Source organism: Geotrypetes seraphini, chromosome 2 (assembly GCF_902459505.1).
Source record: "Geotrypetes seraphini chromosome 2, aGeoSer1.1, whole genome shotgun sequence".
NCBI lineage: Eukaryota > Metazoa > Chordata > Amphibia > Gymnophiona > Dermophiidae > Geotrypetes > Geotrypetes seraphini.
In genome coordinates, this window is record NC_047085.1 from 319,871,131 (window position 1) to 319,885,203 (window position 14,073).

Here is a 14,073-nt window from a genome sequence, read left to right on the forward strand (position 1 = left end):
ATAACCAGAATTTTTTTTGCCTGTGCTGAGGTATTGTCTAGCTGTGTCCAGAAGGGATCCTAGTAGTGTCTCAATGCTGAAGTTGGTTCTGAATCCAGACTGTGTAGGGTGGAGCAAATTGTGGTTTTCTAGGTACTTGGTGAGGAGTTTAGCTATGAGGCCTTCCATTAGCTTGACATATAGTGGAATTGAAGCTATGGGTCTGTAGTTGGATGGTTGATCTGTTGCTCCTTTTGGGTCTTTTAAGATCGGGGTGACGATTTTGGAGGGTCTTGTGGGAAAAGGCTATCTGTGAGCATGGTTTGTATCCATTGCATGAGGAGAATGCGGAATTTTAGGCTTGAGGTTTTTAATAGGTATGGAGGGCATTGGTTGAAGTCGCAAGCTGCGTGGCTGTATTTTTTTATAGAGTTTGTTAAGGTTTGAGCAGTGTATTGTGGAGAAGTGGGACCAGGTTCTATCTGCTGCAGCTGATTCATTTTCTGGGGGGGGGGGGGGGCATTATGATCTCTTCTAGGTGGGCTGGGGTTCCTGCGAAGTTTGTCCTGGCAGTTGTCATTTTGTTTTTAAAGTATTCAGCTAAAAGGGTGGCTGAAGGGGGAGGGTCGTCATTTTTGGCTAAGTAGGGTTTGGTGTCTGTGAGTTTTTAGTAATTGGAATAGTTTTTTTGTGTCTTGGGCTTCTATGCCTATTTATGTAGTAAGTCTTTCTTTTCTCTTTTAGTTTTAGTTTGTATTGTTGATTTACTAAACAAGGGGATACTAGTTGTTGGAGAGGGTGTGGAGGTAGCAGCATTTTCCTACATATATGGTGGGGTGCCCTTTTCTACAAGATTTTTGGTCACAAGTGTTTGTATATGTGGGTTGGGTATCGCAGGACTGGATTCCTGTGAGTCTGGAATTAGTATAGAGGGTATGCATGGGATTTCAAGACAAATTATGTTACTTGCTTTTACTGCAGCCTGAATGGTGGTCTTGCGTCATTGGTGCCACTCTCAGATACCTACTCTAGAGTTACAAATGAAATTGGGGTGGGTGTATGAGACTGATAACCAACACTTGGCATCAATCTGAACAGCTTTGGCACATGTATTTACAATATGAATGTGCTACTGGTTCTTGTTGACATTTTTGCTTTGTCACCTGCTCATTATTATACATAATATGCAGGTATGAGGGGTGGGACATGGGGGGGTAGTTGGGGTATGATATATTGTAACAGCTATTTCATTCTGGGTGGGTATCTGGAAACTGTGGTGTTGAGGAGACTTTTGTTGTATTAATACTTGCATCCCTAGTGATACCATACCACATCTACCCTATAGTTCTATAATTTGTTTTGCTGCTTCATTGAAAAAATATACAATTATTAAAAAAAAAAAAATCTGGACTGCCTCGAGGTTGGGTCAGCCCAGATTTTCTGGATTCTCAGGCAGTACCTTTAAAATTCAGCATCTCTTCCCTGTACAGCTGTCTGCAGCTTAAGAAAATGCCGGAGCTCAAAGGAGGGGGGAGGGCTCAGGTCCTCAAGATCTCCCCCTCGTGGCCAACCCCCCCAGTCTGGTATCTCTCCTTCCCCTTCCAGCCCTGGCCAAGGCACTCTCACGCCCAGCCCAAACCCCAGTGTACCTTCTCAACAAGAAAGTCTTCCATGTTGCAGAACCAGCAGCAGAGACTTACTCACAGGCTGCTTCCAGCCTGCACTGGGCCTTTTCTCTCTAATCCCTCCCACTATTTTGGATGCAACTTCCTGTTTTCAAAAGGGCGGGAGGGAGGGGAGGGGGATATGCCTTTAATTTATTATTTGACTACAGCAGAGCGGGATTTGGGGGTGATCATTAGTGGAGACATGAAATCAGCCAATCAAGTGGAGAAGGCTTCATCCAAGGCTAGACAAATGCTGGGATGTATCCGTAGAAGCTTTGTTAGCCGGAAGCCAGAGGTCATTATGCCATTGTACAGAAGCATGGTGAGACCTCATCTGGAGTACTGTGTGCAATTCTGGAGGCCGCACTACCGTAAGGATGTGCTGAGAGTTGAGTCAGTTCAGCGAATGGCCACCAGGATGATCCTGGGGCTCAAGGATTTCTCGTATGAAAACAGGATGCACAAGTTGCGGCTATACTCTCTCGAAGAACGTAGGGAGAGGGGAGATATGATAGACACATTTAAGTACATCACTGGTCGCATAGAGGTGGAAGACAACGTTTTCCTTCTAAAAGGACCCTCGTCCACAAGGGGTCATCCGCTGAAAATCAGGGGGGGAATTTCATGGGGATACCAGGAAGTACTTCTTCACTGAAAGAGTGGTGGATCATTGGAACGAGCTCCCGGAGCAGGTGATCGTACCCAGCAGCATACAAGATTTTAAGAATAAATGGGATACCCATGTCGGATCCCTACGAGGGTAGCATAGAGGAGGGCAGCTTGGGGACGATTGATAGAGTGTAGATTGGGGGAGGGTTGTTGGAGTGGGCAGACTTGATGGGCTATGGCCCTTTTCTGCTGTCATTTTCTATGTTTTTCTATATTTAATTATGTTTGTCTTGATCATTGGTGTTACTCTTGATTGTCTTTATGCTGTATGAAAGGGTGGGTGGCGGAAGGGACATGTATTTATTATATCATTTGATGGAATTAAGTCCTGTTTATTTGTACATTGATAATATGTTGCACTTGATGTTAGTTTTTAAAATGAATAAAGATAATAAAAAAAAAAAAAAAAAAGGCGGGAGGGATCAGAGAGAAAGGCTTAGTGCAGGCTGGAAGCAGCCTGTGAGTTAGTCTGCCATTGGCACAGCAACACAGAAGACTTGTTTACTGAACAAATGCAGCTTTGTACACATTACATGCAAGTACTTCTCTCTTTCCCTAGTAAACTCAATCTAAAATGTTTTTGTATCTGGGGCAGTAGAGGGTTAAGTGACTTGCCCAGAGTCTTCTGAACCTCCATTTATCCCTCCAAATCTGCCATGCCACCCAAGTTGTCCCCACTACTTCAAAACTAGATATTGAAAACTGCTCTAAACTAGTGTTTCTCAACATGTGGTATGCGAACCCCTAGGGGTATGCAAGCCACTTGTGGGGGGTACGTGGCATGGGTTTCCCATCCCCCTTCCTCCAGTAGCATGCCCCCCTACACTGAAGAACCTTCACGCTCGGGAAGGTCTTGTCAGCTCCATTCTCTTTGACACGTTTGTGTCAGAGGGATGGTACCGACAGGGCCTCAAACGATAGACTTGAAAGCTCTGCATCAGTTAAGCTAGCGCCAGTGCCAGTGCTGAGCCTTGTATAGACTCCGGACTCCCTGACAGACAGCGGGAGGGTGGCAGAAGATGGAGGGCTTATCATCGCTGGAGTTAGCTTGGTGTTGCCCGGACTCCAGTGATGAAGAGACCTCTGTCTTCTAACACCCTACCGCTGCCTGTCAGGGAGTTTGGAGTCTATACAAGGCCCGGCACTGGCGCTAGCTTAACTGACACAGAGCCTTCGAGTCTATCGCTCTTGAGGCCCTGTCGGTACCATCCTTCTGACGCAAACGTGTTAAAGAGGATGGAGCCAACAGGACCTTCCCAAGCGCATGGACGTGAAGGCTCTTCATTGAAGTTAGTGCCAGTGCAGTGCAGTGATTTTATTAGTCTCTGATTGTACTTCCTTCTGTCTGTGCATACAATATTTCTTTCTCTCTGCCTCCTGCATGCTTCTTCTCCTCTGGACCTCATTCCCTTCCCCAGCCAACATCTCTCTGTCCTTCCATGAGTCCAACTTTTCTTCCTCTCTCCTCCATCATCCCTCATTGTCAACATCTCTCTCTCTCTCTCATCCATGTGTATATCTTCCCTTTCCCTTCAGTTTACATTAATGTAATGTAATGTAATTTATTTCTTATAGTATTTCCTCCTCTTTCATCCCTTCCATCTCATAAAAAGCATATCCCTTCTCCATCCATGTCCAGCGTTTCTCCACATCCATTCAGCTAGCCTTACCAACTCTCTCCATTTCCCCACATCGCTCCCTCTCTCCTCCTCTCCCACCCCCACCCCCAGCAAGTCAAGCATTTCTCCTCCTCTAACCTTCTGCCGCCCTACCACTGCCTGAATCAGAGTCTGAATTCGACATCGCTGCACTGATGCTACTGGTGCTGTTGCAGGCAAGTACTGAGAGCTGGGAAGCAAAACATCAGAGCTCCCCTGATCTCGCCAGCCCTGTGCGGACCGGCAGGAAATTTCTGCGGTCTGGCACTGGTCCGCAGACCGGCGGTTGAAGAACACTGACCTAGAGCATTTGATTGACTAGGCATCCAATCATTCTGGCATAAAAATAAGTAAACATAAGTAAAACTTACTGTTCCGCCAACTATTCTTCCTAATGGATACCATGCTCTTTCATCAAACCAGTTTAAAAATTCATAAAATCCATGAGATGCTAGGTGATGTGTTGATCTATAGTTAAACCTGAAAATAAGAAACACAAGCAAAATTAAAGTGTGCCGTCTATTGAAGCAAAGTTGCTTAACTGTAAAAAGAAGTTAGGTTCTTATCTTGCTATTATCTTTTGGACAGACAGGTAATATCACAGTGCTTGCAAGCCATGCAGAAGGAATCCACTCTGGCTTTTGAGTCCCTCCTACTTCCACAGAGGACTCTGCTTCTCCCTTCAGTTTGTCCCAAAGCAGGCGATAGCCCCTTCTAGAAACACATGTGAAGGAGGGGTACAGGGAAACTCCCCGAACAACTCCTCTGCTCTAAAACAAACATGTTAAACATTGATCAAAACAGCAAAACGATCATGCCAAACATTTATGGAGTTCAATCAATACCCCAAAGCGATCTCACAATAGACTATGCTTCATACCCTTAAAGTTCAACTGGCATCCAAAGTTCAGAGTTGCATACAAACTGACGTCAGAGAAAGGGCAGGACCGCTGGAAGAGGAAGCAGCTGGGCTCACTGGCATCCAGAAACAACGGTAAGCAGCTTCTCCATGCGGGAGGGGGAGGGGGGAGGCTGTGGGGGTGCGAGCGGTCCTTCGGGGTGATGAATCTGACGTTGGGGGGGGAACTATGTAAAAAAAATTTGTACAACGCGCTCATGCGTGTAACGCGCATGGCGGTTTGTAAAATCATGTATAACGTGCGCGTTATATGCATGAAAATACGGTACTTTCTTTAGTGCACCTTAAACTATAGTGCCTCTAAAAATTCATTGTTAAACTTGAACTAAATTACCATGCTAAAAACAGTAGCGTAGGGGCTTGTGCAAGCAGAATATCTTCCTAGAAAAAAAAATATTTAAAATTCAAACATAAGGCCTTCAAGTCTGGCCACATCTGCTGAATTTCATACTCTAGCCACTACTTCATATGAATATTAGCACCACCAAGCTCTAAGCAGAGATTTGCTCATGCACAAGACAGTCTAAACCAGTACACAGAAAATGTTTATTAGCAATGATGGTGCCTCCAGAAATAAATAAATTTACAAACAGAGTTAAAACATTCCAAAAGAGTAGTAAGTGTTGCAAGATCATCTTATACAAACTCGTCAAATGAAGTTACAACTATCCTGAACAGAAATTCTTGCATGTCACAAAGGAGGTCAGAAGTCAATGTACAGGCAACAGTTGAAAATAGACAGCAGGGCCCAAAAATGTTTCTGTGTCTTAAGAAAGGCCTCAAATAATTAAATCTAGGAGTCAGTCATTGATACCTCGTGCTTCTCCTTCCCTACCCCTCCAATACTGTCTGCTGTGAATTTTTCTTTTTTTGGGGGGTGGGGATGGCAGAAGGGATTCCCTCCCAGATGAGCAGCTCTTTTAAAAAATAAATTTACTAAGGCTCTTTTACTATTCTGTGTCTATGTGCAAAGAAAGTTTAGTAAATAAGTTCCTTAAGGTACCTCTACAAATCAATATGCAGAAGGAAAAATTATGTTCTTACCTGTTAATTTTCTTTCGACCAGGGGTGTCAAACTCAAATCACATAAGGGGCCGAAATATAAAACACAGGCTAAGTCGTGGGCCAGACACTGTGCGCCAGCAAAGGAGGGGGGTTAGTCTTAGTAGAAGTATAAGGATACAACCTCTCCAACCCCACGCCGGCTATAAAATAAATAAAAGACTTTTCCTCTCTTTTAGGTCCTAGTTCACGCTTGCTGTCTAACACCAGCTCTGGCAGGATACACATTTCGAATTTGACATATTGTAATCACAAAATAGAAAATAAAATTATTTTTTCTATCTTTTGTTGTCTGGTCATTTTGCTTTTAGTCCCAGTTTTTCTTTCTGATTTTGGCTATCTTCTAATTCTCTTTCCAGTGTTAGCTGTCCATTTTTTTTTCTCCTCTTCTCTCTGGCTCCAGTCCTTGATGATTTTCTTTACATCCAAGAATTCCTTCAGGTGATTAGGAGAAAAAAAATGTATATTTAACTCCCAAATACCTAACTAGGCATTTACAGGGGTATGCTAACAAGAAAGTTGCTCCCAATTTTATAATATCTTGACGCATAGAAAGAAATTCTTTCCTCCGTTCTTGTGTAGTCTTTGCGACATCAGGATATATCCAAACTTTTTGCTCCCCAAATAATTTCTGTGAGTTTTTAAAGAATAGTTTCATAATCATGTTCACGTCTTGCTCAAAAACGAATGATACTAAGAGCGTAGCTCTAACATTATCAGTAGAAATTGTTTGTTCAAGAAGAGCAGTCACATTAGCAAATTCTATTTCATTATTTTCCCTCCTTATCTCTTTCTCAATCTCATCTTCTCCTTCTTGTCTTCCGGGTATCTTCTTATTTGGTAAATAGTAGATTTTATTTATAGGGGGAATACAATTTGACGAAATCTTTAAATTTTCAATCAGGTATCTTTTTAATAAGTCCAAAGGCAATATACCCGGAATTTGAGGAAAATTTAAAATACGGAGGTTCAAACGCCTGTTGAAATTTTCAAATTGCTCCAATTTCTTACTTATAAGGAAACTATCTTTAATTGAAGCCACCTTGAATTGTTGTAAATGCAGTATATCCTCCTGCATCTGCTTAGTTTGAGCACTAGAATCCCTTTTCATTACTTCCACAGTTTCAGTCAGCACATCCAATTTTTCCACTATTTTTGTTACCTTTTCAGATGATTTTTCCATTTTTGACTCCATCCGCTGAAGCAAAGACCAGATGCCTTGAAGAGAAACCTCCGTCGGAGAGGACAAATCCCCCTCTCTCTTGTTATCTTCCATCAGCAAACTGTCTCCAGACGCTGTGCCCTCGTCGGGAGACCCCACGCCTCCACTTCCGGGATCGGGTGTCTCTCGCCACATCGTTCCGGCAGCCGCTGGACACGGAGGAGTATGGGAAACCGGTGGAGACAGCGATGTCTCTATGCCCGAAAGGGCAAGCGACTCCCTCTCTTCGCCGCCCAACGCCGGGCTCTCCACTCCGGATATTGCTGGTGCCGGAGGAGCCGAAAAGAAGCTATCCATCGTTAGCTGTCGAGGGGTAGCCGCCAAGGCCGGCGAGGAAGGTCCCCTGACCACCCCTTTTCTTTTCGGAGGCATAAGGAGAACGAGGTAAATAAATCAGGCAAAAACTGAAGCTAAACGAGGAGAGATCTTAACGCGTCTCTCACAGCTCCTCACATCGCCGCCATCTTGACCTCCACCCTCTCTTTTCTGTTGTTCTTCCTTCCCCTCTTGATGCTGAACAATGAGATGGAAGGGGGAGGGGGGAAAAAAAGATATTGCATCTCTCTCTACTTTCCACCCCCAGGCCTAACATTTCTCCTTCCCTTCCATCTCCAGATCCAACTTCTCTCCCTTTCTCTTCCCAACGGTTCTCCCTTCAAGTATCTTTTTCCCTCTTCTTCCACACTACCCCAGGTCCAACCTCTCCTCTCTCCCTTCATCTCGTTCTTCCTCACAGCCCAGCTTGCCTTTCCCTCCAGCGTCAGTCCCTCTCTCCTCACATCCCAGCATGCCTTTCCCTCCAGCACCGGTCCCTTTCTCCTCACAGCCCAGCTTGCCTTTCCCTCCAGCGCCAGCCCCTCTCTCCTCACAGCCCAGTGTGTCTTTCCCTCCAGCGCCAGTCCAATGTCGCCGCCAAGCCAAGGAGTCTGCCAGCCTCAGCGATTCGGCAGTGTTGTACATGGCTCCCCCTCCTGCTTTTTGCCTGCTGAAGTCTGTCTCCAATGAAGCGCAACTTCCTGTTTCCACCCGGGTGGACCACGGCAGACGAAAGGCAGGAGGGGGAGCCACGTATAACACTGCCAAAGCCGGCAGACTTTCCTGTGTGACAGCAGCGTCAGACCAGAACGGGAGGGAGGACACGCTGGGCTCTGAGAAGGGGAAGTTCAGGAGTATTGCCGCAGGCCACATAAAAAGGACAGACAGGCCGGATTTGACCCACCAACCTTGTGTTTGACACATGTGCTTTAGATGCAGCAGATGAATCCAGAGATCAATGGGATAGCACACATCTACAAGCAGGTGGAGATAGAGAAACTGATTAATAGGTGGTCCTATTGGCTGGCACGCCTCCTGCATCTTCAGTATTGCTCCTTGCCCAAGCATCCGTAACCATCAATATGCTTAGAATGTAAAAAACTTCTTTCCCATAACAAATTTTAAAAGGTAATAATACAGAATACAACTATCAATAATAACAGACTTTGAAAGTTGCAAAAGAAAAAAACGACAGTCAATATCCAAAAAGGGTAGGGCTCTGGATTCATCTGCTGCGTCTAAAGGAAAGAAAATTAACAGGTAAGAACATAGTTTTTCCTTCCTTAGCAACAGCAGCAGATGAATCCAGAGACCAATGGGATGTAGCAAAGCAATCCTCAATCTGGGTGGGAAGCAAACGCCACCTCCGCAACAACCGAAGCACTAAACACAGCCTCCGCATGCACCCCCACATCCAACCAGTAATGCTGAGATAAAGTATTCTTGGAAGATCAAGTAGCCGCATGACAAAACTCCTCCAAGGAAAAAACCTCTGGACTGAGTCCAAGTAGCCACCATTTCTCTGGCTGAATGGTCATGAAGTTCTTCCGCCAACCGCTTCCCTGCCATCAAGTAAGCGTAAAGAATGTCCTCCTGGACCCTTCGAGTAATGGAGGCTTTGGACACTGCCATGCATTTGTCGTGTCCCTTGAAGAATACAAAGAGGTGATCTAAACGACTAAAAGTCATTAGAAACCTACAAATGTGGAGAATGCTATGCACTTTTAAGAAACGCAGTGAAGAAAAGCTCGCTTCCCCATTCCTCCTCCCAGGAAGAATGAAGGAAAAGTGAGAGCGGCATAAAAGGATGACACCACCTTAGAACTGACACCCCAGAACTTGTAAATCAGAATCCCCGCCATACAAGACCTGCAACTCAGAAAACCGCCGAGCTGAATTCATGGCCACAAGAAACACCGTGTTCAACGTCACAGCCTTTTAGAGACTCTGGACAGGGCTTCTTAAGAGGTATACGAATATACTGTACTCCTTTTAGGAAGTGAACTTCTTTGAGGGGGTAAACAGCCAGTTGGACAAAGGGGAACCTGTAGACATCATTTACCTTGACTTCCAAAAGGCCTTTGACAAGGTACCCCATGAGCGGCTACTTAGGAAGCTGTGGAACCACGGGGTGGAAGGGGATGTACACAGATGGGTCAAACACTGGTTGGCAGGCAGGAGACAGAGGGTTGGAGTGAAGGGTTACTAACTCGGGCTGGAGGAAAGTCACGAGCGGAGTTCCGCAGGGGTCTGTACTTGGACCGCTGCTGTTCAATGTATTTATTAATGACCTGGAAACAGGGACGAAATGTGAAGTTATAAAATTTGCGGATGACACTAAACTCTGTAGAAGGGTTAGAACTATGGAAGAGTGTGAGGACCTACAAAGGGACCTAAACAAACTGGAGGAGTAGGCGAATAAATGGCAGATGAAATTCAATGTAGGGAAATGCAAGGTCATGCATATAGGGAGAAAGAACCCGATGTTCAGCTACCAAATAGGGGGACTAGTATTAGAGGGAAGTAACCTTGAAAGAGATTTGGGTGTACTGGTGGATACAACAATGAAGTCAACGGCGCAATGCGCAGCAGCCGCGAAGAAGGCAAACAGAATGTTGGGTATTATTAAAAATGGTATTACGACCAGAACAAAGAAGTCATCCTGCCGTTGTATCGGGCAATGGTGCGCCTGCACCTGGAGTACTGTGTTCAGTATTGGTCACCGTACCTTAAGAAGGATATGGCAATACTTGAGAGGGTCCAGATGAGAACGACACGAATGATTAAGGGCATGGAAAACCTTTCATACACTGAAAGATTGGAGAGGCTGGAGCTCTTCTCCCTGGAAAAGCGGAGACTCAGAGAGGACATGATAGAGACCTACAAGATCATGAAGGGCATAGAGAAAGTAGAGAGAGATAGATTCTTCAAATTTTCAAAACATATAAGAACAAGAGGGCATTCGGAAAAATTGGAAGGGGATAGATTCAAAACAAATACTAGGAAGTTTTTCTTTACTCAGCGGGTGGTGGACACCTGGAATGCGCTTCCAGAGGACGTAATAGGGCAAAGTACGGTACTGGGGTTTAAGAAAGGATTGGACAATTTCCTGTTGGAAAAGGGGATAGAGGGGTATAGATAGAGGATTACTGCACAGGTCCTGGACCTGTTGGGCCGCCGCATGAGCGGACTGCTGGGCACGATGGACCTCAGGTCTGACCCAGCAGAGGCATTGCTTATGTTTTTAAGATGAGAAGTAAGCGAAAAGCAAGATACCTAGCCCTTGTAATAAGCTAAAATTGCCATTTCAAGCTGAAGGGAGTTGACCGCTAAACCCTTGGCAATACACTTGTGCCAAAAAAGAAATAATATAAACATAGAATTCTAGAAGGGTGTCAATGTTGAGAAGTACCCAAGAAAGGAAAAGCCTCCAAACGGTAGCATAAGTCACAGGTGAAGATGTCTCATGAAACCTGAAACCACAAGAGCTCCCAAACTTGCTTAAAGAGGGGCAGATTCTCAAAAATAAAATCTGCCTTTAACGTGCTCGCTAAATCATAGGACAGGCCTTAAACAATCTGGCCAATCAGAGGCACAGGGGGGTTATGTGGCAGCAGGAGGGAGTGGGTATCCCTCTCACTGCCGGGTGGGGTGTTGATGGGTGTATTTGACGGTGGAAGGGAGTGGGTATCTCTCCCTCTGCCAAGGGGGTGTCAGAGGGTGTGTTGCTTGGCGGCAGGAGGGAGTGGGTATTTCTCCCACTGCTGGGGGGTTCGCTTTATAGCGGCAGAAGGAGTGAGCATCTCTCCCGCTACCGGGGGGGTGTTAGGGAGTGCATTACTTGCCAGCAGGAGAGAGTAGGCATCTCTACCAATGTCTGGGGGGGGGATCATTTGACTTCAGCAGCTCGATTTGTTGGGTTGTTGGGGGTTTTTTGCATTTATTCTGCACATGTGCCCATCGCTATCACCAGTGAATTTAGGAGTACTCTCTGCCAAACTCATTTGCATGAGTGTTGTTTGGAGAATGACTCACTTTTTTTAAAAATTGCTACAACAACAGCTATGACAACGGCCCATTGGTTTTTAAAACAAATTTTTGAGACTCTAACCCAAAGAGATAAGTTGCAATAGGGGAAGTAGGAAATGTGCTGTTTTTCTGAAAGACCACAAAAATAAAAAATTACCACTTGAGGCATAAAATCCCAGATGCCAGAGTCCAATTTTTAAGTGACATGGAAGCCTGGCACCTAGGGCTTTTGTTGAGTCTAGCTTTAGGGTGAGGAAATTTCTGGAGCTCCTTCTCTTAGTCTGGGTCAGTAAAAGAATCATTTATTAAGATTTTAGACGATGGCTGCCAGTATAAGGTATGTATCCAAGATACAAAATCTTCTCCAAAATTAAACCATCTCAGAACCTGCAGTAGAAACCCCCATTCAACTCTATCAAATGCCTTTTCGGCATCTATGGCGGGCCCTCTACAGGTTCCGAGATGGTCTTGGCAAAGCCACAAACATTATGTAGTATTCTAAGATTATCTCCAATGTAGCGATGTTTGATAAATCCTACTTGATCTGATGATATTAGGAGTTCAATCACTTTATTTATATGATTAGCGAGGATCTTTGCAAGGATTTTATAGTCCAAATTAAGTAGGGATATCGATCTATAGTTCCCAACTTGGGTAGGATCTCTGTCTGGTTTAGGAAATATTATTATATTTGCTTCTGCAAAATTGCGTTGCATTTCTGGGTGTGAATAAATATAGTTATAGTATTGTAATAGGTGAGGGCATAATTGAGAAAAATAAGTTTTATAAAATTCATTTGTAATGCCATCTGGCCCAGGAGCTTTGTTAGAGGCTAGTGTAGATATCGTTGTTAGTATTTCTTGAGAAGAAATTGGTAATTCTAATTCTTTTTTGAGGTGGGGTGGTATTGTAGGGTGAGAAATGTTATTCAAATAATTGGAAATGTCGCTTATCGAGGATTTGGATTCTGACTGAAATAATTGAGAATAAAATTTTTCAAATTCCGAGCTGATCAGCTTGATCAAGCAAGGGTTGGTTGAGTGAATTTTTAATGGAAGAAATATGAAACCTTACCTTTCTCCCCTTTAGATATTGAGCTAACGAACGTCCCATTTTATTTCCACCAATATAGTGTCCTGATTTTAGAATAAAAATATCTTTGTTAGCCAATCTAGAAGCGAGTGTATTGTATTCATATTTCTTTTTTGTAAGTTGTATGCGGAGTACCATGTCAGTTGGATTAAGAATGTAGTTATTTTCAATGCTTAGTATCTCAGATTCAAGATCTTTAAGTTATTTATTCGATTGTTTATGTTGCCATGCCATTAAACTTATTACTTCCCCTCTCAGTGAGGCTTTATATGATTCCCAAATTACAGCCTGAGATAAGTGAAGATCTGAATTGATGCGAAAAAATTCCTCTGTAAAAGAGCTAAGTTTTTGTGTAGTGGTTTTATCAGTTAGTATGATATTATTAAATCTCCAGGTATGTTTGATGTGTGATACATTGGATATTTTAATAAACAGTAAAACTGGTGCATGAGGAAACTGATGGTATAGCACGCATGGAACCGGCATAATTAAGGGGAAATACCTTGATAAAGCCCGTTGGGCGAAACATAGCCTATGTTGGAATGAAGAACCCCTGATATGCTTCATGAAAGAGATGAGTATTTAGAAATAATACAAATATAAAGTTATAAAAGAAAATATATATATTAAAAAATTATAAAAAGATCGATGAATACTCTGGTGCTAATGAAACTGTGAATGAAATCTACACACAGCCTGCACCGCTGAGGTCTTAAAGTGGGATTAAATTGTAATTATCTAAGGTTACTTGTGGTTTTTGATATAGGAATAAGGGAGACATTTAGAGCATGTGCTGTTTTAAAGGTTTCAAGTTCACCGAGACGATGTCTGGCATCAGTGAATTGTGCATTTAAGGCTTCTATTTCCGTGCGGATGAATTGTGATTCTTCCACTTGTTGTGCCATTATATTTTTAAAAGCCCGCATCTCCGCGATCAAAAGATCTAGCTGGGATCGATAGTTTTAGGCGGTTGTTTTTTCAGAGATAGCGCCTCGTGTTTAGGCCGCTTTCCACTCGGCAGTACGAAAGTAGATGGTTCTCCCTTACTATTCTTGGAAAGCACTCAGTGCATCTGGTTGCCATGATCATCAAGCCACGCCCCCCAGTAAGAACCCTATATTTTCCTATATGAATCCTCCAGTACATTTTTAGGTAATTATATTTCAATCTAAACTCTTGAATATGAAAGTTCCTACATTAATAGTTTACTAAAATTTAATTCATCATATATGCATTTTGAATATCAGATTAGCATTTCTAACTTTACCCTGCAAAAAATCCCCCCCACCCCTACAATGTAATCTCTGTATTAAGAAGAAAAGTCCATCTCTATAGCAACCAGGTCAAAAGCCAAACCTTATCTGCCACAGGTCTCTGGAGAACAGACTAGGCACACATTGAAACAACGGAACCAAGCTACAGCCTGGGTTATCTTCTCTTGTCCTTCAACAAAGCTATTAA

The 14,073-nt window shown here is 43.6% G+C and overlaps 1 protein-coding gene across 1 annotated transcript in view; it reads right to left on the reverse strand.

The window, feature by feature from the left end:
• STT3B (STT3 oligosaccharyltransferase complex catalytic subunit B) overlaps positions 1–14,073 on the reverse strand; it is a 249,045-nt gene that overhangs the window by 168,489 nt on the left and 66,483 nt on the right. The window contains exon 2 of the mRNA XM_033930112.1: positions 4,345–4,453. Within this exon, the coding sequence (XP_033786003.1) occupies positions 4,345–4,453 (109 nt within the window). The remainder of the gene's footprint in view (positions 1–4,344; positions 4,454–14,073) is intronic.